At 38.9% G+C, this 27,364-nt stretch overlaps 1 protein-coding gene across 4 annotated transcripts in view; it reads right to left on the bottom strand.

The window, feature by feature from the left end:
* LOC133650120 (SUMO-specific isopeptidase USPL1-like) overlaps window positions 1-26,537 on the bottom strand; it is a 36,035-nt gene extending 9,498 nt beyond the window's left edge. For 3 of the 4 annotated variants that reach the window (XM_062046961.1, XM_062046957.1, XM_062046960.1), the window contains exons 1-4: window positions 26,341-26,537; window positions 17,580-17,731; window positions 17,162-17,284; window positions 7,644-8,232 (exon numbers count right to left, since the gene is read on the bottom strand). In XM_062046961.1, coding sequence (XP_061902945.1) covers window positions 7,644-8,232; window positions 17,162-17,284; window positions 17,580-17,705 — 838 coding nt within the window. In that variant the 5' untranslated portion in view covers window positions 17,706-17,731; window positions 26,341-26,537. Of the gene's footprint in view, window positions 1-7,643; window positions 8,233-17,161; window positions 17,285-17,579; window positions 17,732-20,434; window positions 20,483-26,340 lie in introns of all 4 variants that reach the window. The other variant, XM_062046958.1, reaches the window with a different exon arrangement.
* Window positions 26,538-27,364: the final 827 nt, after the last annotated feature.

Here is a 27,364-nt window from a genome sequence, read left to right as displayed (position 1 = left end):
ATGCACTGCAATAATTGTCCTCTATAGCATTTACAAACAGTGTGCCAGTCCGGCCACATGTTGTATGTAGCTTTTACTTGCACACATAGGAGACAGCAAAGCATACTTACTCATCAGCCACACAGCTTACACTGACGGTAGCCGTATCAAACAACTTTAACATTGTTACAAATATGCGCCACACTGTGAACCCACACCAAAAAAGAATGAAAAACACATTTCTGGAGAACATCCCCCCGTAACACAACATAAACACAACACACCCAATACCCAGAATCCCATGCAGCCCTAACTCTTCCGGTCTACATTATACACCCCCGCTACCACCAAATCCCCCCACACATCAACCCCCCCCCCTCTCCGTGCGTTGGTTGCGCGGAAGAGTTAGGGTTGCATGGGATTCTGGGTATTGGTACCGTCAGTGTAAGCTGTGTGGCTGCTGAGCTAGTACGCCTTGCTGTCACTTACGTGAGCAAGCCGAAACTGCATTGTACATGTGGTCGAGCAGGTACACTGTTTGGGCAGACTGAAGAGGGCGCCAAAAGCAGTGCCATCACGCCCTGATATCCGGTAGTCTCCCGGGAAAAATGAGAGGGTTGGCAAGTATGACGCTATCCAGCGCCAATCATTCAAAACTCGCGGGCCGCACTAACATCAAATTTCCACATTATAGTGCGTGCCAGTGCGTGTGTCTGAGACCCCTGGTTAACATAGCACAAAGCATTTAAGCTTTGTATGCGGTGTTTTTCATTTTAAATTTAATTTTTTTTTTTGTGGCTCCCATTATTTTCTTTAATTTGTGAAACCTGCCAAAATGGCTCTTTGAGTGGTAAAGGTTGCCGACCCCTGCCCTAGGGGGAATCCCCCTAACCATATTTGGTATCATTGTGACGCCAAGTTTACATACTTTCTAAAAATGAGCATGGGATTCCCGATGACGCCATTCTGAACCAATATAATTCGAGTTTTTAAACCTGTCCCGACGTAAACAAATCCGGCTTGTTGCTAACTGGTCGCTGTGAGGCGTAGGGATGATACTCGAAACCGGTTTTCCCGGTTGTTTGATAAGAAAAGAACCGAGTCCTCGGACTCCAATCCCTTTTTGAGAACCGGTACCCGTTATCGAGACCACTATAGTAAAGAAAAAGAGTGGAATCCCGTCCCGACCAGAAATGCTCCGTGGGACATCGCAAGAAATGACGTCATGTAGCTCAGTCATTAGGCGCAGATAGGGAAATCAGGAAAACAATGGACGGGAAAAAGCGCTCCAAGGTGCAATAAAGTTCGAAACAAAAGGTATAATCCAACGAATAACTTTACTGAGAGATTTTAGCAGGGTAAAAACACATGACCAACACTTTTACGACCAACCGGAAACATAGCAACCAGGCTAGCAACGCACCTCCTTTACGGCAGCTGTCGCAACGTTCTTAATGCAACCGCAGCACATACATATATATATACAACACATCTCCCTTTTTTAACTTTTGTTTTTATTTCCTTGTAAACAAAACAAAATCACACTGTAGATGTGTTGTCTGTCTAATTATAAATAATGCAGACGAGGCGTGTTGGCTGAGTTCTTGACGTTTACTTTCACAGCGTGGCAACATGCAACACTTTTCGGGGTGACCGCGCATGCTCGTAACTCCCGTTGCATGCTGGGTAGTGTAGTTGTTATATTCTCTAGCTCATAACATCTTTCCCCCATAAAGAAATAATGTTAACTCAATAAAGTGTATTTCTTTTTTTTAGCTTTAACTTTTCATTTTTTAGCATTGTAACCACATTTGCAAACAACTTTTCTCTTCATAGAATTTTCTTTCAATAAAGAAATAAAGTGCAAAAATGTCAAAGCAGCATAACAAACTGTTATGTCAAATAGCAGCAGAAGTGCACTTTTTGGAGAGCTGTATTATTTTCAGTTTTGTGCCCAAGGGACTGATTTTATTTAACACTATATTATTATTTATACACCTATAGTGATCACAGAGACAGCTTGTTTTTGTGTTACTGTATATATTTGTTTCTCTGAAAAATCCCACTTAATATTCTTTGGGTAACAACAGTCAATATTTATTTATTTTATTTAATTTTTTAGGTGGGTAACAGTCAATATTTATTTATTAGGATTTATTTTTTTATTATATAATAAAAGTGAGCTTTTGTTAAACCAAATATTGTGTGTTTTTTTCCATATACAACAACCTATCTGGACTCGATAAGAGAATCGATAAGGAATCGGTTCCATAAGGGGATCCGATAATAGGCTCAAACATCATCCCTAGTGAGGCGTACCCTCATTGGTTGAATCACCCCGCGCGGTGCATTGTGGTATCATGGCAGCGCCCTGATGAAAAACAACAGTAATTCGAGCGGAATATTTGGTGAAAAAAGGTGATTTTCGAACATTTAATTATTATTTTTGTGGATAAGTTAGACTGTTTTACATTCCGTAATGGATTTAGAAGGTGGAGAGGGTACAGAGGCGGTTGCAAGTGCGCTAAATTCACTGCAGTCGGCGAATCTTCTTAGTGCTGCTGGTCAGGAATATTACGGACAGCTGACAAACTGACCAGTGAACAAAAAAACTGTGACATAACAGTGTTGAAATTTTTGTACATAACCGTTTTCAATAGATTTGAATATATATTTTTCCTTTAGACATGGGATTTGACTTTAATTGTACCAATTTTGGTGTTGCTACAAGGACTTTTAAGGTATGGTTGCTATGGAGTTTTGTTTTGGAACATTCTGTTCTGGAACAGTAAACTTTAAGCTGGTTTTTCTCCCTCAAACTTGGTCGACTTCAATCGGATGTAACTCGGTCATTTTCTGTCCGATTCCAACAAACCATATATCAGTTTGAAGGTCTTTAGATGGAGAATGTGTAAATAACAATAACTCAGTTTTTAAAATGTCCTCATTGTGACTCATTTTGCCAGCACAGGTCACATATGTATGTGCACGTGTATATGTGTGTACGTGTATGTATGTGTGTATTTATATGTATATGTGTGAATGTGTATGTGTATGTATATGTACTGTATATGTGTGTACAGAATGTGTATATGTGTGTGTATGAATGTGTGTATGTGTGTATTTGTATATGTGTGTATGTATATGTATACGTGTGTATTAGGGCTGTGAATCTTTGGGTGTCCCACGATTCGATTCAATATCGATTCTCGGGGTCATGATTCGATTCACAATAGATTTTTTTTTCAATTCAACACGATTCAAAAACGATCTTTTCCCGATTCAAAAGGATTCTCTATTTATTCAATACATAGATTTCAGCAGGATCTACCCCAGTCTGCTGACATGCAAGCAGAGTAGTAGATTTTTGTAAAAAGCTTTTATAATTGTAAAGGACAATGTTTTATCAACTGATTGCAATAATGTACATTTGTTTGAACTATTAAATGAACCAAAAATATGACTTATTTTATCTTTGTGAAAATATTGGACACAGTGTGTTGTCAAGCTTATGAGATGCGATGCAAGGGTAAGCCACTGTGACACTATTGTTCTTTTATTTTTATAAATGTCTAATGATAATGTCAATGAGGGATTTTTAATCACTGCTATGTTGAAATTGTAACTAATATTGATACTGTTGTTGATAATATTCATTTTTGTTTCACTACTTTTGGTTTGTTCTGTGTCGTGTTTGTGTCTCCTCTCAATTGCTCTGTTTATTGCACTTCTGAGTGTTGCTGGGTCGGGTTTGCTTTTGGAATTGGATTGCATTGTTATGGTATTGCTCCGTATTGTTTCGTTGGATTGACTGAATAATTAAAATTTTTTTTTTTTTTTTAAATACATTAAAAAAAGAAGAAAAATCTATTTTTTAAAAATGAGAATCGATTCTGAATCAGACAACATGAGAATCGTGATTCGAATTGGAATCGATTTTTTCCCACACACCTAGTGTGTATGTATACGTATATGTGTGTACACACACACACATATATATATATATATATATATATATATATATATGTATGTGTATATATATATATATGTATATATATGTGTATATATATATATATATGTGTATATATATATATATATATATATATATATATATATATATATATATATATATATATATATATATATATATATATATATATATATATATATATGTGTATACATGTATATATATATATATATATATATATATATATATATATATATATATATGTATGTGTGGGAAAAAATCACAAGACTATTTCATATATATATATATATATATATATATAGATATATATATATATATATATATATATTATATATATATGTGTGTGTGTGTGTGTGTGTGTGTGTGCGCACACACGCACGGCCACCCTACCGCCAGGGTTTCAAATAAAAAACCTTGTATTCATGTTAGCACTGAAGCTAGCTAGCGATTAGCAACACGATACTGGACTGTTTGAGTGTCTTAGTATTGCACGATGACTAGGGATGATGTTTGATAAGAAATTATCGAGTTCGAGCCCATTATCGAATTCTCTTATCGAACCGATTCCTTATCGATTCTCTTATCGAGTCCAGATAGGTTGTTGTATATGGAAAAAAACACAATATTTGGTTTAACAAAAGCTCACTTTTATTATATAAGAAAACAATTTACTCTAATAAATAAATAAATATTGACTGTTAACCCCCTAAAAAAATAAAATAAAATAAATAAACATTGACTGTTGTTACCCAAAGTATATTAAGTGGGATTTTTCAGAAAAACAAATATATACAGTAACACAAAAACAACCTGTCTCTGTGAGCACTATAGGTGTATAAATAATAATATAGTGTTGAATAAAATCAGTCCCTTGGGCACAAAACTGGAAATAATACAGCTCTCCAAAAAGTGCAATTCTGCTGCTATTTGACATAACTGTTTATGATGCTTTGACATTTTTGCACTTTAAAGAAAGAAAGAAAATTCTATGAAGAGAAAAGTTGTTTGCAAATGTGGTTACAATGCTAAAAAATGAAAAGTTAAAGCTAAAAAAAGAAATACACTTTATTGAGTTAACATTATTTCTTTATAGGGGGAAAGATGTTATGAGCTTGGGAATATAACAACTACACTACCCATCATGCAACGAGAGTGACGAGCATGCGCGGTAGCCCCGAAAAGTGTTGTTGCATGTCGTCACCCGTGAAAGTAAACGTCAAGAACTCAGCCAACACGCCTCGTCTGCATTATTTATAATTAGACAGACAACACATATACAGTGTGAAAAACAAAAGTTAAAAAAGGGAGATGTGTTGTATATATATGTATGTGCTGCGGTTGCTTTAAGAACGTTGCGCCAGCTGCCGTAAAGGAGGTGCGTTGCTAGCCTGGTTGCTATGTTTCCGGTGGGTCGTAAAAGTGTTCTTCATGAGTTTGTACCCTGCTCAAATCTCTCAGTAAAGTTATTCATTGGATTATACCTTTTTGTTTTGAACTTTATTACACCTTGGAGCGCTTTTTCCCGTCCATTGTTTTCCTGCTTTCGCTATCTGCGCCTAACGACTGAGCTACGTGACTGATTTATTGTGATGTCACACGGAGCATTTCTGGTCGGGACGGGATTCGTTCTGAGGGATTCGAATAAAGAACCAACTCTTTTCTTTATTATAGTGGTCTCGATAACGGGTACCGGTTCTCAAAAAGGGATTCGAGTCCGAGGACTCGGTTATTTTCTTATCGAACAACCGGGAAAACCGGTTTCGAGTATCATCCCTAACGATGACAACTAGTTTGTTTCCAACATTATTTATACAGGATATGGAAGTAGGGCGGGGGACATTTTGATACACTTTTATTTTGTCAAAAAAGAAAAACAAAGGCAAAACTTTCTAACCTACAATATGGCAGAAAAACTATCACGATGTAAGTGTCGATATTGATAATTATTGATATTTTTTTCATGACCTATCAAAAATATATTAAGTGTAGTGTTGTAACGATACCAATATTTTGGTACCGGTACGACCTGCCCCAGTCGGCAGTGTTTTAGCTACTTCTAAATCACTAATCCTCGCCTCCATGGCGACAAATAAAGTACGTTTCTTACAAGTAGCATTATCACTGGAGGATGAGGAATAGCTAAACATGCTTCACTACACACCGTAGGAGGATAAAATAGCTCACCGCCGTCCCCGTTAACAAAAGCTAGCGCGCCTGAATGTAAATAAATGCCATGGGTGGATCTACACCTGACATCCACTGTAATGATACCATGTACAATAGCATATCTAGTCGATACTACTATGATAAATCTTTTTTCCTTTTTTTTTTTTAAAAGTAGAATGATAAATGACACAATATGTTACTACATACGTCAGCAGACTAACTAGGAGTCTTTGTTTGTTTACTTACCGTATTTTCCGCACTATGAGGCGCACCTGATTATAAGGCGCACCCTTCAATGAATGGCCTATTCTAAAACTTTGTTCATATATAAGGCGCACCACATTATAAGGCGCACCGCATTATAAGGCGCATAGAATAGACGCCACAGTAGAGACTGGGGTTACGTTATGCATCCCGTTGTCGCGGCTCAATATTGATCCATATATAAGGCGATTATAAGGTGCACTGTCAGCTTTTGAGAAAATTGGAGGTTTTTAGGTGCGCCTTATAGTGCGGAAAATACGGTACTACTAAAAGACAAGTTGACTAGTATGTTCACTAATTTAAGGACTAAATTACAATAATAAATAGGGATGTCCGATAATGGCTTTTTGCCGATATCCGATATTGTCCAACTCTTTAATTACCGATACCGATACTGATATATACAGTTGTGGAATTAACACATTATTATGCGTAATTTGGACAACCAGGTATGGTGAAGATAAGGTCCTTTTTTTTTTAATTAATAAAATAAAATAAGATAAATTAAAAACATTTTCTTGAATAAAAAAGAAAATAAAACAATATAAAATCAGTTACATAGAAACTAGTGATTAATGAAAATTAGTAAAATTAACTGTTAAAGGTTAGTACTATTAGTGGACCAGCAGCACGCACAATCATGTGTGCTTACGGACTGTATCCCTTGCAGACTGTATTGATATATATTGATATATAATGTAGGAACCACAATATTAATAACAGAAGGAAACAACCCTTTTGTGTGAATGAGTGTAAATGGGGGAGGGAGGTTTTTTGGGTTGGTGCACTAATTGTAAGTGTATCTTGTGTTTTTTATGTTGATTTAATAAAAAAAATTAAAAAAACGATACCGATAATAAAAAAACAGATACCGATAATTTCCGATATTACATTTTAAAGCATTTATCGGCCGATAATATCTCTAATAATAAACATATGTTTCATATACCCTAAGATTTTTTGTGACAATAAAGACAATAATGACATTTTTTGTGGTCCAGTATCGAAATACATTTTGGTACCGGTACCAAAATATTGGTATGGGGACAACACTAAACCAGACCCAAAGTGTATTATTAAAAAAATATATTTGTTGTCTTTTTGCTCGCACTCTGACTGCTTTTAAACAGATTTTATTAGGAATACAAAACTTTGGACACCCCTGCCTCCATCAGGCCTGGAGAGCATTGAAGACCCCTGTGTTACGGCACTCAAAAACCTGACTGAATAATAAAGCGACACTCACCACTTCCTGTCTGCTGGCGAGCACGGAGAGCGGCGCAGGCGTCGTCGTAGCGGCCGAGCAGGCGCCAGACGGCCGCCCGCTGTGGCTCCTGCGGGACTTTCCACCTCCTCAGGCCGCGGCAGTGGACCAGAACCACCAGCAGGACGTCCAGCCAGCACAAGTTGTGAGCGTTCCTCCAGAAGAGATCCTCGGGGACGGAAACAAGGTCCGCCGCCTCGCCTTCGGACCTGGCGCCCTGCTGAAGAGAGGCCGCTTCTTCCCCCGACGGAGCCTGCATGGACCCACTTGTAGAATCAGAACTCTCTAGAACAGCACCGTCTTCTACAGGTTCTAGCCCCAATGGGGAATCCGAGCAGGGTTGAGTCTCCGCCTCGCTTTGAGCCTCATGGCGGCCATTGAGAGCGCCGCTCTCTGTATTGTTGACGTCTGCCACGGGAGGCGGGTCAATAGAGCGCAGATGCTTGGCTTTGACCTCTTCCTCCCTTTCTTCTTCTTCGAGGGCCGTGGCCGCCCTCTTTCTGCTTTGAGCTGCTGGAACCAAGCTGGCCAAAATGTCCTCTAGGGGGCGACTGACCAGAGGGAAGAGGCACTGTTTGGAAACACACTTTTGATTAATCATCATTGTAAAAAAAATAAGGTGGAATCTGGTCAATTCAACTTCTGTGTTCATTGGGGCGGTGGTTGGTAAAGTAGCCGGGCCAGCAACTTGAGGGTTCCAGGTTCGATCCCCGCTTCCGCCATACCAGTCGCGGCCTTTGTGTCCTTGGGCAAGACACTTTACCCACCTGCTCCCGGTGTCACCCACACTGGTTTAAATGGAACTTAGATATTGGGTTTCTCTACGTAAAAGCGCTTTGAGTCACTAGAGAAAAGCGCTATATAAATATAATTCACTTCATTGATGTGGTTTAAAAAAACAACATAATAGTGTGTTGATTGAAGCGCTAAACGCCACGAGCATGTATCTTCCTTGCTATGACTCAATCAATCAATGTTTATTTATATAGCCCTAAATCACGAGTGTCTCAAAGGGCTGCACAAGCCACAACGATGCTATATGGTGCTAGCATTTTTAAAAAGGGTTGTACAGTAGAAAAGGTATGAATTATTATTATAATTTTTTTTAAAGGCTTAGTGGCCACATGCGTGAACAGCACCTTTTAAGCTCTTATTTCCAAAATTGTGTACACTACTGAATCGGGGTCTTATGGCCATTTATGTGGACACTTATACTGCCATCTGGTGGTGTCAGAAGAGTATAACATACAATGGAATTTAGGGAAAAAAAGTGTAAAAAAAAGAATTAGCATGTCACTACACATGAAGTACACGTTTGTGTACTTATGGACTAAGTACATCATATAAAATGATGATTCTTAGTTTTTATTCTAATTAGGGTCCAATAAACCCAAATAGCAAAGAGAAATTAAAAAAAAAAAAGCATGTAAACAAACAGCTTGGGCCTTAAGAGGATACTAGGGTTGTACGGTATACTGGGACTGCTAGCTCTAAGTAGCCTATAGCCTAGCATGTTTACTTTTTGTAAATGACTGGAGTAAAATATAATACCACCCAATACTTGTTTTTAGAGATGTCTGATAATGGCTTTTTTGCCGATATCCGATATTCCGATATTGTCCAACTCTTAATTACCCATTCCGATATCAACCGATACCGATATATACAGTGGTGGAATTAACACATTATTATGCCTAATTTTGTTGTGATGCCCCGCTGGATGCATTAAACAATGTAACAAGGTTTTCCAAAATAAATCAACTCAAGTTATGGAAAAAAAATGCCAACATGGCACTGCCATATTTATTATTGAAGTCACAAAGTGCATTTTTTTTTTTAAACATGCCTCAAAACAGCAGCTTGGAATTTGGGACATGCTCTCCCTGAGAGAGCATGAGGAGGTTGAGGTGGGGGGCGGGGCAGGGGGGGGGGCTGTATATTGTAGCGTCCCGGAAGAGTTAGTGCTGCAAGGGGTTCTGGGTATTTGTTCTGTTGTGTTTATGTTGTGTTACGGTGCGGATGTTCTCCCGAAATGTGTTTGTCATTCTTCTTTGGTGTGGGTTCACAGTGTGGCGCATATTTGTAACAGTGTTAAAGTTGTTTATACGGCCACCCTCAGTGTGACCTGTGTGGCTGTTGACCAAGTATGCCTTGCATTCACTTATGTGTGTGTAAAAGCCACATATATTATGCGACTGGGCCGGCACGCTGTTTGTATGGAGGAAAAGCGGAGGTGACGACAGGTTGTACAGGAAGCTAAAGGCAGTGCCTTTAAGTAGGGGTGTAACGGTACGTGTATTTGTATTGAACCGTTTCGGTGCGGGGGTTCCGGTTCGGTTCGGAGGTGTACCGAACGAGTTTCCACACGGACATATTAAGTAGCGTAACGCACGTTGTGTAAACAATGCACACCGAGGCACAACACACGGCATGCTAGCAGCTAACGGGCTAGGATAGACTGACCATGCGTCCTCTTTTCACCGGACATGTCCTCTTTTGCGGAGCTGTCAGGGCGGAGTTTCTTAAATGCCTCAAATGTCCGGCATTTTGAGTTAGTGTTGCGTGTATTTTCAATGTACGTTCAGGGTTAAGAAGGGGTTAAAAACAAAACAAACTGTGCATGCAGCAGCATTGGTGAGGGAGGGGCAGAGACAGAGAGAGTTATGATAAACGTGCATGCGTCGCCAGGCTCTGCTTTTTATCCATAGATTTATCACATTTAATGTTTTATTATCTATAGCAGGGGTGTCAAAAGTGTGCCCCGGAGGCCATTTGCAGCCCACAGCTAATGTTTTAAAGGCCCACGGCACATTCAAAAAATACTATTAAAATAAACAAAAACATAACAAAAGTGAAATAAAAAGCTTAAAGGCCTACTGAAATGAATTTTTTCTATTTAAACGGGGATAGCAGATCCATTCTATGTGTCATACTTGATCATTTCGCGATATTGCCATATTTTTGCTGAAAGGATTTAGTAGAGAACATCGACGATGAAGTTCGCAACTTTTGGTCGCTGATAAAAAAAAGCCTCGCCTGTACCGGAAGTAGCGTGACGTCACAGGTTGAAAGGCTCCTCACATTTCTCCATTGTTTTCAATGCAGCGAGAGCGATTTGGACCGAGAAAGCGACGATTTCCCCATTAATTTGAGCCAGGATGAAAGATTCGTGGATGAGGAACGTGAGAGTGAAGGACTAGAGTGCAGTGCAGGACGCATCTTTTTTCACTCTGACCGTAACTTAGGTACAAGCTGGCTCATTGGATTCCACACTCTCTCCTTTTTCTATTGTGGATCACGGATTTGTATTTTAAACCACCTCGGATACTATATCCTCTTGAAAATGAGAGTCGAGAACGCGAAATGGACATTCACAGTGACTTATCTCCACGACAATACATCGGCGAAACACTTAAGCTATGGAGCTAACGTGATAGCATCGGGCTTAACTGCAGATAGAAACAAAAGAAATAAGCCCCTGACTGGAAGGATAGACAGAAAATCAACAATACTATTAAACCACGGACATGTAAATACACGGTTAATGCTTTCCAGGCTGGCGAAGCTTAACAATGCCATTGAAGCTAACTTAGCTACGGGACCTCACAGAGCTATGCTAAAAACATTAGCTATCCACCTACGCCAGCCAGCCCTCATCTGCTCATCAACACCTGTGCTCACCTGCGTTCCAGTGATCGACGGCACGACGAAGGACTTCACTTAATCACCGATGCGGTCGGCGGCCCGGAGACGGAGGAAGTCAAGGTGAGGACAGCGGTGCGGCGGCGGGCGTTGTAGCTTTCAACGACACCCCGGCCGCCATCAGAGTCGGCAAGAAATATATATTTCCCCAAAGTTACGTATGTGACATGCACATAGCGCCACGCACGTACGGGCAAGCGATCAAATGTTTGGAAACCAAAGCTGTACTCGCGGTAGCGCGTCTGCTATCCAACTAAGTCCTCCTGGTTGTGTTGCTGCATCCGCCGCTAATACGCCGATCCCACCTACAGCTTTCTTCTTTGCAGTCTCCATTGTTCATTAAACAAATTGCATAAGATTCACCAACACAGATGTCCAGAATACTGTGGAATTTTGAGATGAAAACAGAGCTTTTTGTATTGGATACAATGGTGTCCGAATTCTTCCGTTTCAACCATTGACGTCACGCGCATACGTCATTATACAAAGACGTTTTCAACCGGAAGTTTCGCAGGAAATTTAAAATGTCACTTTATAAGTTAACCCGGCCGTATTGGCATGTGTTGCAATGTTAAGATTTCATCATTGATATATAAACTATCAGACTGCGTGGTCGCTAGTAGTGGCTTTCAGTAGGCCTTTAAAGGTTAAATGTAATGTAGAAAAAGTTGCAATGTTGACTAATAAAACAAAGCTGTTTTTTTTTTCTTTCAAACTGTCATTGCTCAAAACATAATAATGAATCAAAATCAATGTTATTATGAATTATTGACCTATCCAAGGTTCCCATTACTTCACATCAAATATTCCACTTAGAAAAATATTTTTGGTGGAAGATTTTGCAAATTTGGTAAATAAATACCAAATGTATATTTTGTTGTTTTTTGACTGTACCGAAAATGAACCGAACCATGACCTCTAAACCGAGGTACGTACCGTTACACCCCTACCTTTAAGGAACGCCCCCAATATTGTTGTCCGGGTGGAAATCGGGAGAAATTCGGGAGAATGATTGCCCCGGGAGATTTTCGGGAGGGGCACTGAAATTCGGGAGTCTTCCGGGAAAATCGGGAGGGTTGGCAAGTATGCCATACGTCCGTGTTTTACCGGATATGTACTGCGCCGTTTTAAAAAGTCATTAATTTTACTTTTTGAAACCGATACTAGGGCTGGGCGATATATCGATATACTGGATATATCGCGGGTTTGTCTCTGTGCGATATAGAAAATGACTATATCGTGATATTCACATATACGTTCTCACGCAGTTGCTTTTAGCTGCGGGGCATTAAACTGCATGCGTTTCCCCCTCTATCTTGTCTCTCCTTCTCACAGAGACTTAAAACAAGCGCACCTTCTTACATACGTATACGCCCTCGCGGAGCAGAGAGGTAGCGGCATGGGTGACGTTAGCTGTGGTGCGAGTGGTAATACGAGAGAAAGAAAGTGCGAATCTGGTAACAAATGAAGGAAGAAAAGCAGCAGGGGGTCCAACGTCTGGCGGTGGTTTGGCTTCGAGTGGGAAGATGTCGAACAGACAACCGTAATTTGTCAAGTGTGGGGCAAAAGCGTTGCTACAAAATGTAGCAGCACTGCTAATATGTAGCATCATTTGAAAAGTCAGCCGCTAGAGAATGAAGAGTGCTTGAAACTCCGCATGTCAACATCTCCGTTCGGTGCCACACCAACAAAATGCCGTATGAAAAAAATAGTCCACGACATAAGGAGATAACGTCCGCAGGAACCTACCACATAGCGAAGGACATACACTATTCAGTGTTTCCCATAAACTGCCAAGATACCTGTGGCGGTGGGGGTGTGGCTATGGGCGTGGTCACCATGACATCATCGAGTAATTTGCATAATTGACTACAATATGATTTTCTCTAAAAAGGCTCAAAAAATGTATACTTACTAATCAATAATAACAGTTTTGTTTTAAACGTCCATCCATCCATCCATTTTACAATATAATTACAACACTATGTACATATTTATATACAGATTTGAACAATAAGTTATTCACTGAAATATATTTATTAATTGTGGTTCTTACAAAAAATATATCTTATAAAATATAAAAGCTAAAATGTCTCTTAGAGCTCTGCCCTTTAATTGGTGCATACTAAATAATTTAACTTTAGCCTACTACTACAACCATATTATTTACCAGCAACATAAAGTGAAACAGAGGCATAGGTGTCCTGCCACAGTCAGTAACAAATAAACAGAAAACAGTAGTGGTCAAATACAAATTGCCTTATTTCAATTAATTGAATAATTGAAATAAGGCAACGAGAGAAGTATCCTACACTTCTCTTTTGTAAAGTAAATCTGAACAGCCTATATGGGCATCTACATCAACTATATGATTTGCCTGAGAAGCTGGACAGGACAAAAAATAAATAAAATAAAAAAAATAAAAATAAAAATTATTTGTGGCGGACGTAATTCTTTCGTGGCGAGCCGCCACAAATAAATGAATGTGTGGGAAACACTGCTATTTGATTTCCTATTATGCAGCTCATTTTTATTTGACACTTATTGAAACATCTTGTGTGACATCATGCACAAAAGTGCACTTTATTTGTTTTAAACTATTGTAGTGGCGTTCTGTACAAAAGTGCACTTTAATTTAGTGTTGTTTTGATATGCCATCTTAGTGACATCATGCACAAAAGTGCACTAATAGCTTGTTTTAAAATGTCTCTGACAATCTTGCACTTTCTGTTTTGGAAATGACATGAATGTTTGTGCCACTGCTTAATAACTGTTTAATAAATACACTTTTAGTTGTGATTTCCCTCTCTGCATGAAAGTTTAAAAGTAGCATATATTAATGCAGTATGAAGAAGAATGTTTTAATGTAGACACATAGAATCATCATACTGCTGTGATTATATGCATCAAGTGTTCATTCCAGGCTAAGGCAAAATATCCACATATATATGGTGTATCGTGACATGGCCTAAACCAGGGGTGTCCAAACTTTTTCCACTGAGGGCAGCACACTGAAAAATCAAAGCAAGCAGGGCCATTTGGATATTTATTTTAAAAACCAATACAATATATGTATAAAAAATATACATTTAGGCCTCCACTCAGGCTTGATACCGGGGACTCCAAAGGGTTTAGGTTAAAAAAAAGTCATTATTTAGTATTATTATCATTCAAAGTTTAAATATCTAGATCAACATTAGGTATGTCTGTCAATATAACATTTTTTTTTTAGATTTAAGTTGTATGCCCTTTTTGCCAAAGAAAACCCAGTTTTTTATGGAAAAAACACAAAATATGAAATATTTTCCCCCAATAAAATTTTAAAGTGGAACATTTCAGCTTATATAATAATTGGAGCTCATAACATAACTCATAACAACATTGATTTTACTTTATTATTTTTTGAGCAATGACACTTAAAAAAAAAAAAAAAGTCCCACTAAAATTATTGGGGATCCAAAAGGGTCCTGCTCAGTAAAGTGTTAAAAAATAAATCGTAATTTTTTAAAAAACTTAACACAATAGTCTCGAGATCAACTTCAGATCTATCCGTCAATTATAACTTGTATTGTTGTTTATTATGTTCATTTGTTCATTTTAGGCCCTTCTTTAAAAAATTAAAAAATAAACAGTTTTTTATATGGCAAACAGAAAATATGCAACATTTTCCCCCAAAAATATCTCAAAGTGGAATATTTAATGTGACCTAATTGGAGCCTTGAATAGGTCAATAATTCATAACATTGTTTTTGATTCATTATTATGTTTTAAAGAAAGAAACAGCCTGCATGACAGCTTAGTGTTATTAGAGTCAACATAGCAACATTTTATTGTCTCCTTTATACCACTTTTTATGTTTTTTTATCGTATTTTTAGAATGTGCCTTGGGGCCAGGCCCGGCCCTAACCAATCTGGCGCCCTAGGCAAGATTTTAGGTGGCGCCCCCCCACATCGGCAGTGAAGTGTATATACTCACAAGAAACCGAATAGCTTTGTCTTTGACCTTTTTTTTACTTAAAGAAAGCAAATTAACAATCAGAATTGTTAACAAGATAAAAAAACTATGGATAAATAAATGAATACAAAAAATAAAAAATGTATATATGAAATACATTATTTTTTACATACATAAACACAAAATAAAACGTGTCAACAAGTTGCATAAAATAAATTAAAAATACAATATAAATAAGGCACAGCACAAAACAAGATATCAAACCAGTATGACTTTAACAACTATATTACAAAAAAAGGGGATCCAACAGAGTTCTCTATTTGTGCTTTTTAATATTGCATTAACTAGAATGACTTACAAATTACTGTACACCAGGGAGTACTGTAATAACTAGGGATGTCCGATAATGGCTTTTTGCCGATATCCGATATGCCGATATTGTCCAACTCTTTAATTACCGATACCGATATCAACCGATACCGATATCAACCGATATATACAGTCGTGGAATTAACACATTATTATGCCTAATTTGGACAACCAGGTATGGTGAAGATAAGGTACTTTTTAAAAAAATGAATCAAATAAAATAAGATAAATAAATTAAAAACATTTTCTTGAATAAAAAAGAAAGTAAAACAATATAAAAACAGTTACATAGAAATTAGTAATTAATGAAAATTTGTAAAATTAACTGTTAAAGGTTAGTATTATTAGTGGAGCAGCAGCACGCACAATCATGTGTGCTTACGGACTGTATCCCTTGCAGACTGTATTGATATATATTGATATATAATGTAGGAACCAGAATATTAATAACAGAAAGACACAACCCCTTTGTGTGAATGAGTGTAAATGGGGGAGGGACGTTTTTTGGGTTGGTGCACTAATTGTAAGTGTATCTTGTGTTTTTTATGTGGATTTAATAAAAAAACAACAAAAAAAAACAAAACGATACTGATAATAAAAAAACCGATACCGATAATTTCCGATATTACATTTTAACGCATTTATCGGCCGATAATATCGGCAGACCGATATTATCGGACATCTCTAGTAATTACCTAACGTTACATTATTATTTTCCATAACAATTTAGCCCCCTCAACAATATTAACCCGAAGTTAAAACAGAACTAGCTATTTATTGATTAGGAATTGCAGAATCATGTAACATTAGCTTAATGCTAAAGGTTACTATCACATTCTGTAACAGACAAATAATTTCATGTAGGCTAACGTTACCTACCTGCTACCTCTGTCTTTTTCTCGTTTCTCCTCCTCTTCTCTTTTTTCTTCCCTGGGCACATGACAGTTTTGGCCGTTTTGACATCTTGTGTTGATTTTTTGATGTGGTGACGTCCAAAAAGAGTCATGATACGGGAAGGGAGGGGGCGCACCGTGCGGGGGGAGGGGGGTGCGTAATGTTGTAACAAATAATATTTCTATTAAATAGGCTTTACTTTGCATTTAAATTAACGTGGGATTATTTTATGTATTTAGAAATAATTGTACCAACTTTTTTATTTTTTTCCTCCAACATTTGTGGCACTGGCGTGGCGCCCCCTGATGGACGGCGCCCTTAGCATTTGCCTATACGGCCTATGCCACGGGCCGGCCCTGCTTGGGGCCGTTAAAAAATTACCTGCGGGCCGCACTTTGGACATCCCTGGCCTAAACATATCGAGATATTAAAAAAAGGCCGTATCGCCCAGCCCTACACCCAATACTTGTTTTTTTTGTGCTGACATCGGACCACCACCCGATATCAAATGGTAGCAGTTAGTGGTGTTTTGATTGACTTTTTTTTGGATCCAGTGACTGAAAGCGGAGTGCAGACTGACCTGAGGGTCGGTGCACAGCGTGATGGACTCGTGCAGGTTGACGCGGTACGAGCGCAGAGGGGAGCTCAGGCCTCTGGCGGCGCACCATGGACACGTGTCGAGAGACGCCGCTCTCTCTTGAACCTTCGACAAAGCAGCAGGATGTGAGACACCGCATCATTATTACAATGAAAACAACACTGTGATACTGCGGAAGTGCCGCAAGCACGCAGTGGCCGGTGCATAGCAACGGTAACCGTGTGTTCTTCCCAACATGACCAATGTTTGTTCAATAAACTACAACTTTCGCCTTTTACCAAAAGATTTCCGTGGGTTTCTTTGACATGTAATTTGGAGTGGCACTGCTTAGTCGCAGTGGCGTTCAAACACAATTTCAGCTTTGCGCAGGTGACAACAGCGAGTGAGGAGAGCAACTGACTTTTCCCAAATACCCCACCAGAGGCGAGGCCCGAGCCCCCAAACCGGTGTCCGCCGAGTCACCCGTCATTGGAATCCCGCCGCTTGTCCCGAGGTCCAGCCGCTGCATCTCGACCAATATCACCATGGCAACCCGGCACTCCTCCGGGGTAGCTGGGGGGCGGGAGAGTGAGAAGGTTTTTACGGTTCTGGTTCCACTTGCAATCTCTTTAATCATCAGTAAAAAAAAAAAAAAAAGAACAAACAGGTGTTGCAATTTTCAATGCCAACAAAGTAACTGTCTCCCAAGTAAAGTAGGCTCCATTTTCCTCGAAATGCACTAGCTTGACGCTAATATACATTGGCTTTGCTATTGATACGCTACGGATTAGCATTAGCGATTTTAAAGGCCTACTGAAATGAATTTTTTTTATTTAAACGGGAATAGCAGATCCATTCTATGTGTCATACTTGATCATTTCGCGATATTGCCATATTTTTGCTGAAAGGATTTAGTAGAGAAAATCGACGATAAAGTCCGCAACTTTTGCTCGCTGATAAAAAAAAGCCTTGCCTGTACCGGAAGTAGCGTGACGTCACAGGAGCTAGTATTCCTCACAATTCCCCGTTGTTTACAATGGAGCGAGAGAGAGATTCGGAGCGACAAAGCGACGATTACCCCATTAATTTGAGCGAGGATGAAAGATTCGTAGATGAGGAACGTTACAGTGAAGGACTAGAGAGGCAGTGATGGACGTATCTTTTTTCGCTCTGACCGTAACTTAGGTACAAGCTGGCTCATTGGATTCCACACTCTCTCCTTTTTCTATTGTGGATCACGGATTTGTATTTCAAACCACCTCGGATACTATATCCTCTTGAAAATGAGAGCCGAGCACGCGAAATGGACATTTAAAGTGACTTTTATCTCCACGACAATACATCGGTGACACACTTAGCTACTGAGCTAACGTGATAGCATCGTTCTCAAATGCAGATAGAAACAAAGGAAATAAACCCCTGACTGGAAGGATAGACAGAAGATCAACAATACTATTAAACCATGTACATGTAACTACACGGTTAAAAATTCTCAGCCTGGTAAGGCTTAACAATGCTGTTGCTAACGACGCTAAGGCTAATTAAGCAACTTAGCAACCGGACCTCACAGAACTATGATAAAAACATTAGCGTTCCACCTACGCCAGCCAGCCCTCATCTTCCCATCAACAGCCGTGCTCACCTGCGTTCCAGAGATCGACGGCGCGACGAAGGACTTCATCCGTGGGTTTGGCGGCAAGCATCGGCTAGGCGTAGTAAGTAGTCCTTGTTGTGTTGCTGTAAGTATTGTACTTAGCCGCTAATACACCGATCGATCCCACCTACAACGTTCTTCTTTGCAGCCTCCATTGTTCATTAAACAAATTGCAAAAGATTCACCAACACAGATGTCCAGAATACTATGGAATTTTGTCGGAGAAAACAAGAGTTTTTTGTATCGGGTCGATGGGGTCCAACCACTTCCGTGGATTTTGTGACGTCACGCGCATAAATCATATCCAAAGGAGTTTTTCAACCGGAAGTGTGGCGGGAATTTAAAAATCGCACTTTATAAGTTAACCCGGCCGTATTGGCATGTGTTTCAATGTTAAGATTTCATCATTGATATATAAACTATCAGACTGCGTGGTCGGTAGTAGTGGCTTTCAGTAGGCCTTTAAGCGGCGATTTCAACACCTCCAAAATGTGTTAATGGAAACCACAACTAAAATGAACGTTACAATCAAACAGCCGGTGGATAATAAGTACAACACTTACAGTAGTAACGCTTTTTAGGGCGCAACAAAAACACCATAAACTTTACATTACTGTAGTTAAACAGATAATGTTTGAATGTGTCAGGTTCAAACACTGATGATATCTATTAAACAGACAAGAAGCAAGGAATCATGCAGAGACAGAGTTCAATTTAGCTCGACGAGGAGAGACGTATTGGGCTGTACACTTAAGTTACAGTTCCAACCTGCGCTCTAAGGCACAGCCCACGTGCTCCACTATTTATTCGGGAGGTCCCTGGTTACATCACGGAGGCTGCTTCCGAAGGAAGGGGGGTAATTTCAGCAGCCCCAGTTTTACCATGAATTTATTTAAGTGGACCCCGACTTAACCAAGTTGAAAAACTCATTGGGGTGTTACCATTTAGTGGTCAATTGTACGGAATATGTACTGTACTGTGCAATCTACTAATAAAAGTTTCAATCAATCAAAAAATAATATATGATTATTCATGAAAGGGAAATGTGCTGAAACTTGTGATATTGCCCTGTCTCTGCTTTGTCTGCGTCACGGTACTCAATGTTCTGGACACAAACGCCGATACGAGACCACTCGCAATCCAAGATTGCAAGTTGTCCCTTCGCACAGATAGAAAAGTACAACTTCAGCACAATTGATATTAACTATAGCAACGGCCTTTAAGCGTAAGATTGTGTGATAACTTACACATAATTATTCTAACAAATGTTGCAATAAAATATGATTGTATCATCAAAAACAATAAAAATTTGTGAACACACGCTAGAGTACTTAAAATTGGTGCCGTTGAGTACCGGTATTGATTCCCAGGTACTGGGAATTGGTACCGTATCGGTTTAACTGAACGATACTCGGGGCTACTCTTTCTCTAATAAAAATCAAAATTATCCTTTTATAAAAGGCTTTGCACTCGGAAGTAAAACTAGGACATTCAGAGACACGTACAAGCAAGTCGAATGGAACATTGTGCAATTCTGCAAACATCCAACAAAGAACATTAACCATTTTTTGTTTTTTTTTTACAGGAAAATAATCAGATGTGCTTTTCCAGGAAGGACTTACGGTGTCTCCAACTGTGGAGAGGCGCGCAGCCTCCGAGCCAGTCAGACGCTGTCACACAATGCAAACGTAAAGCATTCATTTAATAGCAGGTTGTGCAATGAGGCGCGGACGCGATATCCATGTTAGTTAACAACAGTATTAACAGCGATACAGCGTTTAAACATTATCAACATTATGCGACATTCATTGAAAAGTTGTCTTGTCTGTGGATATTCTCATTGAAGCTACCAGAAAGTTAGCAGGACTAGAGCGAATGACAAAAAAATGGGTTACGCTTGATGTAATTATAGGATTGTGCAATATTACAGCCGAGCCTTTATCGTAAACTAACAAAAATGTACCGTTTTTTTTCGGAGTATAAGTCGCACCGGCCGAAAATGCATAATAAAGAAGGGAAAAAACATATAAGTCGCATTTTTTGGGGAAATGTATTTGATAAAAGCCAACAGCAAGAATAGACATTTGAAAGGCAATTTAAAATAAATAAAGAATAGTGAACAACAGGCTGAATAAGTGTACGTTATATGAGGCATAAATAACCAACTGAGAAGGTGCCTGGTATGTTAACGTAACATATTATGGTAAGAGTCATTCAAATAACCATAACATATAGAACATGCTATACGTTTACCAAACAATCTGTCACTCCTAATCGCTAAATCCCATGAAATCTTATACATCTAGTCCAGGGGTCGGCAACCCAAAATGTTGAAAGAGCCATATTGGACCAAAAATACAAAAACAAATCTGTCTGGAGCCGCAAAAAATTAAAAGCCATATTAGATGTGTCATGAGATATGAATTTAATTAAGAGGACTTAAAGGAAACTAAATGACCTCAAATATACCTACAAATGAGGCATAATGATGCAATATGTACATATAGCTAGCCTAAATAGCATGTTAGCATCGATTAGCTTGCAGTCATGCAGTGACCAAATATGTCTGATTAGCACTTCACACAAGTCAAAAACATCAACAAAACTCACCTTTGTGCATTCATGCACAACGTTAAAAGTGTGGTGGACAAAATGAGACAGAAAAAGTGGCATAAAACACGTCCTAGAAAATCGGAGAAAGTTATACATGTAAACAAACTATACGGTGAGTTCAAGGACCGCCAAAATAAGTAGGACAAAACGGCGCTCGCCAAATACTCGAATCAGTGAAGCATATTTAATATAAACAGTGTGATTTATAACAATTAGGGAGGTTTGTGTCATGTTTGTCCTCCTGCAGAAACCATGCTAAAACAAAAAAATAGATTTTTTTCCCCTCATCTTTTTCCATTATTCATACATTTTTGAAAAATCTCCAGAGAGCCACTAGGACGGCGCTAAAGAGCCGCAGGCAGCTCTAGAGCCGCGGGTTGCCGACCCCCGGTCTAGTCTCTTACGTGAATGAGCTAAATAATATTATTTGATATTTTACGCTAATGTGTTAATCATTTCACACATAAGTCGCTCCTGAGTGTAAGTCGCACCCCCAAACTATGAAAAAAACTGCGACTTATAGTCCGAAAAATACGGTAAGTTTCTCAATATCAGACCTGTTTTTTGTGCCTTTAAAAAAGAATTACAACTTCAATTTAATACGCTTTCTACCTCTAACAACCAAAAAGCTGTGAAAACTATGATGCTGTGCTCCAAATATGGATTATTTACTGAACTTGTGCTTGAACAGCTGTTTATTTGTTACTGACTGTGGCAGGACACCTCTGCCTCTGTTTCACTTTATGTTGCTGGTAAATAATATGGTTGTAGTAGTAGGCTAAAGTTAAATTATTTAGTATGCACTAATTAAAACAGAGCTTTGAGACATTTTAGCTTTTATATTTTATAAGATATCTTTTTTGTAAGAACCACAATTAATAAATATATATCAGTGAATAACTTATTGTTCAAATCTGTATATAAATATGTACATAAAGTGTTGTAATTATATTGTAAAATGGATGGATGGATGGACGTTTAAAACAAAACTGTTATTATTAATTAGTAAGTATACATTTTTTGAGCCTTTTTAGAGAAAATCAAATCATTGTAGTAAATTATGCAAATTACTCGATGATGTCATGGTGACCACGCCCATATCCACGCCCCCCACCGCCACAGGTATCTTGGCAGTTTATGGGAAACACTGGTTATATATACACTATATTGCCAAAAGTATTTGGCCACCCATCCAAATGATGAGAATCAGGGGTCCTAATCACAGGTGTATCAAATCAAGCACTTAGGCATGGAGACTGTTTCTACAAACATTTGTGAAAGGATGGGCCGCTTTCAGTGATTTCCAGCATGGAACTATCATAGGAATGCCACCTGTGCAACAAATCCAGTCGTGAAATTTCCTCGCTCCTAAATATTCCAAAGTCAACTTTATTATAAGAAAAGTGAAGAGTTTGGGAACAACAGCAACTCAGCCACCGAGTGGTAGGCCACGTAGACTGTCACAGATGCTGATGCAACGACTTTCTGCACAGTCAGTTGCTACAGAGCTCCAAACTTCACGTGACCTTCCAATTAGCCCACGTACAGTACGCAGAGAGCTTCAAGGAATGGGTTTCCATGGCCGAGCAGCGCATCTAAGGCATACAACACCAAGTCCAATGCAAAGCGTGGGATGCAGTGGTGTAAAGCACGTCGCCACTGGACTCTAGAGCAGTGGACACGCCTTCTCTGGACTGATGAATCACACTTTTCCTTCTGGCAATCTGATGGATCAGTCTGGGTTTGGAGGTTGCCAGGAGAACGCTACATTTGGACTGCATAGTGCCCAGTGTGAAATTTGGTGGAGGAGGAATTATGGTGCTGGGTTGTTTTTCAGGAGTTGGGCTTGGCCCCTTAGTTCCAGTGAAAGGAACTTTGAATGCTCCAGGATACCAAAACATTTTGGACAATTCCATGCTCCCAAATTTGTGTGAACAGTTTGGAGCGGGCTCCTCCCTCTTCCAACATGACTGTGCACCAGTGCACAAAGCAAGGTCCATAAAGACATGGATGACAGAGTCCGGTGTGGAGAAACTTGACTGGCCTGCACAGAGTCCCTGACCCGAACCAGCTAGAACACCTTTGGGATGAATAAGACCGGAGACTGACAGCCAGGCCTCCTTGTGTGTGACCTCACCAAAACACTTTTTGTAAGAATGGTGGAAAATTCCTATAAACACGCTCTGCAACCTTGTGGACAGCCTTCCCAGAAGAGTTGAAGCTGTATTAGCTGCTTATAACATAACATCATATTAAAAGTTCAAGTTAAAGTACCAATGATAGTCACACACACACTAGGTGTGGTGAAATTTGTCCTCTGCATTTAACCCATCCCCTTGTTCACCCCCTGGGAGGTGAGGGGAGCAGTGAGCAGCAGCGGTGGCCGCACTCTGAAATCATTTTTGGTGATTTAACCCCCAATTCCAACCATTGATGCTGAGTGCCAAGCAGTGAGGTAATGGTCCCATTTTTATAGTCTTTGGTGTGACTCGGCCGGGGTTTGAACTCACGACCTACCCATGTCAGAGCGGACACTCTAAATATGTAAATAGAGACATACTGTAATAACTTGAAGTAAATAATGAAGATTAAAAACCAATTACAAACAAAAAAATAAATAAATGAACTAAAAGCAGTCTTTTTCTCACAATGTGTCAACTTTTCTTATAAAATGGGGAATAATTTCTCATGTTCTTTCTGTTTCTGAAATATTGCAATATTTTTTCGTAAAATTATTACTTTTTAATGTCAAATTATTACTTTTTAATGCAAAATGGTGACATTTGACGTATAAAATTCTGACTTTTATCACAATATTGCCATTTTTTTTGTTGTTCTTGTAAAATAGTGAATTTTTAGAACTCACAACCTCAGGGTGGACACTCTAACCACTAGGCCAGAGTAGGTTGAACTAGGTCAGGGGTCGGCAACCCAAAATGTTGAAAGAGCCATAATGGACCAAAAATACAAAAACAAATCTGTCAGGAGCCGCAAAAAATTAAAAGCCATATTACATGTATCATGAGGTATAAATTTAATTAAGATGACTTAAAGGAAGCTAAATGAGCTCAATTATAGCTACAAATGAGGCATAATGATGCAATATGTACATATCGCTAGCCTAAATAGCATGTTAGCATCGATTAGCTTGCAGTCATGCAGTGACCAAATATGTCTGATTAGCACTCCACACAAGTCAATAACATCAACAAAACTCACCTTTGTGTATTCATGCACAACGTTTAAAGTGTGGTGGACAAAATGAGACAGAAAAAGAAGTGGCATAAAACACGTCCTAGAAAGTCGGAGAAAGTTCTACATGTAAACATACTATACGGTGAGTTCAAGGACCGCCAAAATTAGTAGGACAAAACGGCGCTCGCCAAATACTCGAATCAGTGAATTATGTTTAATATAAACAGTGTGATTTATAACAATTAGGGAGGTTTGTGTCATGTTTGTCCTCCTACACAAACCATACTAAAACAAAAAATAGATTTTTTTCCCCTCATCTTTTTCCATTCTTCATACATTTTTGAAAAATCTCCAGAGAGCCACTAGGGCGGCGCTAAAGAGCCGCATGCGGCTCTAGAGCCGCGGGTTGCCGACCCCCGAACTAGGTTGAAACCTTTGAGTTAGGAATGGGATGGCACTTAAGGCGCGCATATATATATATATATATATATATATATATATATATATCTCGTATTTTTCGGACTATAAGTCAGTTTTTTTCATAGTTTGACCGGGGGTGCGACTTATACTCAGCAGCGACTTATTATTAACACATTTATTTATTTATCATTTATTAGCGTAAAATATCTAATATTATTTAGCTCATTGAGGTAAGAGACTAGACGTATAAGACTTCATGGTATTTAGCGGTTAGGAGTGACAGATTGTTTGGTGAACGTATAGCATGTTCTATATGTTATAGTTATTTGAATGACTCTTACCATAATATGTTACGTTAACATACCAGGCACGTTCTCAGTTGGTTATTTATGCCTCATATAACGTACACTTATTCAGCCTGTTGTTCACTATTCTTTATTTTAAATTGCCTTTCAAATGTATATTCTTGGTGTTGGCTTTTATCAAATACATTTCCCCAAAAAAATGCGACTTATACTCCGGTGCGACTTATATGTTTTTTTCCTTCTTTATTATGCATTTTCGGCCGGTGCGACTTATACTCCGGAGCGACGTATACTACGAAAAATACGGTATTTATGGGTTAGGAATGGGATGGCACTTCAAGTTCATATGTGAGTCAAGGCAGGTGGCCAAATACTTTTGGCAATATAGTGGATTTTATATTCTACTTTGGTTGCTTTATTGAGTTTACAACCCCCCTGGCACTGTTTTGTTACTTGTTTTGATTATTATTATTTATTTGCCTGTATGTAAATGTTGCATATTATAAATAAAGGTAAAAAAATTATTTAAAAAAAAGAGTGGATCTGATATACAGGAAATTGAAAATGTGTTACACTTAAACTATAAAAATGTTGTTTTTTTAAATGTAGAAAAAAAAAAATCCCCACAATTTAAGTCACGAAACTATTTCAGAATGTGCAAATTCAAAAATTATATTTAGGAAAAAAAAAAAGTGGTGTCATGAGTGAGAAATATGATTAATAATAATAATAATAAATTATAATTAGCTCTGTTGGCGTTTTTGCCGCATAATTGACATTTATCAGGATGTTTTAACAACCTTATCGCAATTGTGTCTAAGATACAAAACCTCATACTTTGAATTCATGCTAAAATATACTCAACAAATATGTAAATAATAGCAGAATCATGGAAATATTGTAGCAATGTAACAAAGTACTTAGCATGTTAGCATGCTAGCACCTCGCATGTGCTCGGCGTGAGTCTTCCCGAATGAGCTCCAAAGAATACATACCAGAGTCGGCCGTCAATTAAAGTTGCCTTCGTGGGATGAATCCACCACATTCATTCGCGTAAAGCTGTTAAAAAATAACTCGCTATCCCGCCTGAGAAGGACTAAATACTCCCACTCAAGCCGGGACGATCCGTCTGGAAAACGTCGTCCTTCCGCCGGCAAGTGTGCAGCTTCAAAAGTCCTCCCCCTGCACAATGGTTCCTACCGGAAGTGGTGCTGCCGCCCATTGGTGGCTACGTTGAAGTGCAATTAGTTGATGACGTCACCAGCCGCGCCGCTAATTATCATCATGACAGGGCACTTTAAAATAATATTCAACTGTCATGTTCGACTATTGGATTCCTAACGTGTGTTTTTTTTTTTTTTAAGATTAAAACACGTGTCTTGAAAAAGCTTTAAAATGTGGCTTCCATTTGCTGTTTAATATTGTAAATAAGACACCTAGTAAATAAAGAGAGATGCAGGGTGGAACCCACACACACACACACACACACACACACACACACACACACACACACACACACACACACACACACACACACACACACGTTTCTGTATTTCTTACCTTCTTGAGACCTGAGACCAGGGCCGACCCGTGGCATAGGCCGTATAGGCAAATGCTAAGGGCGCCGTCCATCAGGGGGCGCCACGCCAGTGCCACAAATGTTGGAGGAAAAAAAAAAAAAAGAAAAAAAAGTTGGTACTATTGTTTCTAAATACAAAATATAATCCCACGTTAATTAAAATGCAAAGTAAAGCCTATTTGATAGAAATATTATTTGTTACAACATTACGCCCCCCCCCCTCCCCTCCCCCCCGCACGGTGCGCCCCCTCCCTTCCCTCCCTTCAACACAAGATGTCAAAACGGCCAAAACTGTCAGGTGCCCAGGGAAGAAAAAAGAGAAAAGAAGAGGAGAAACGAGAAAAAGACAGAGGTAGCAGGTAGGTAACGTTAGCCTACATGAAATTATTTGTCTGTTACAGAATGTGATAGTAACCTGGCTTTTTTAGCATTAAGCTAAT

This window comes from Entelurus aequoreus, linkage group LG05, assembly GCF_033978785.1.
Source record: "Entelurus aequoreus isolate RoL-2023_Sb linkage group LG05, RoL_Eaeq_v1.1, whole genome shotgun sequence".
Taxonomy (NCBI): Eukaryota; Metazoa; Chordata; class Actinopteri; order Syngnathiformes; family Syngnathidae; genus Entelurus; species Entelurus aequoreus.
The sequence above is the reverse complement of the archived record's forward strand: the minus strand, read 5'-3'. Positions and strand labels throughout refer to the sequence as shown.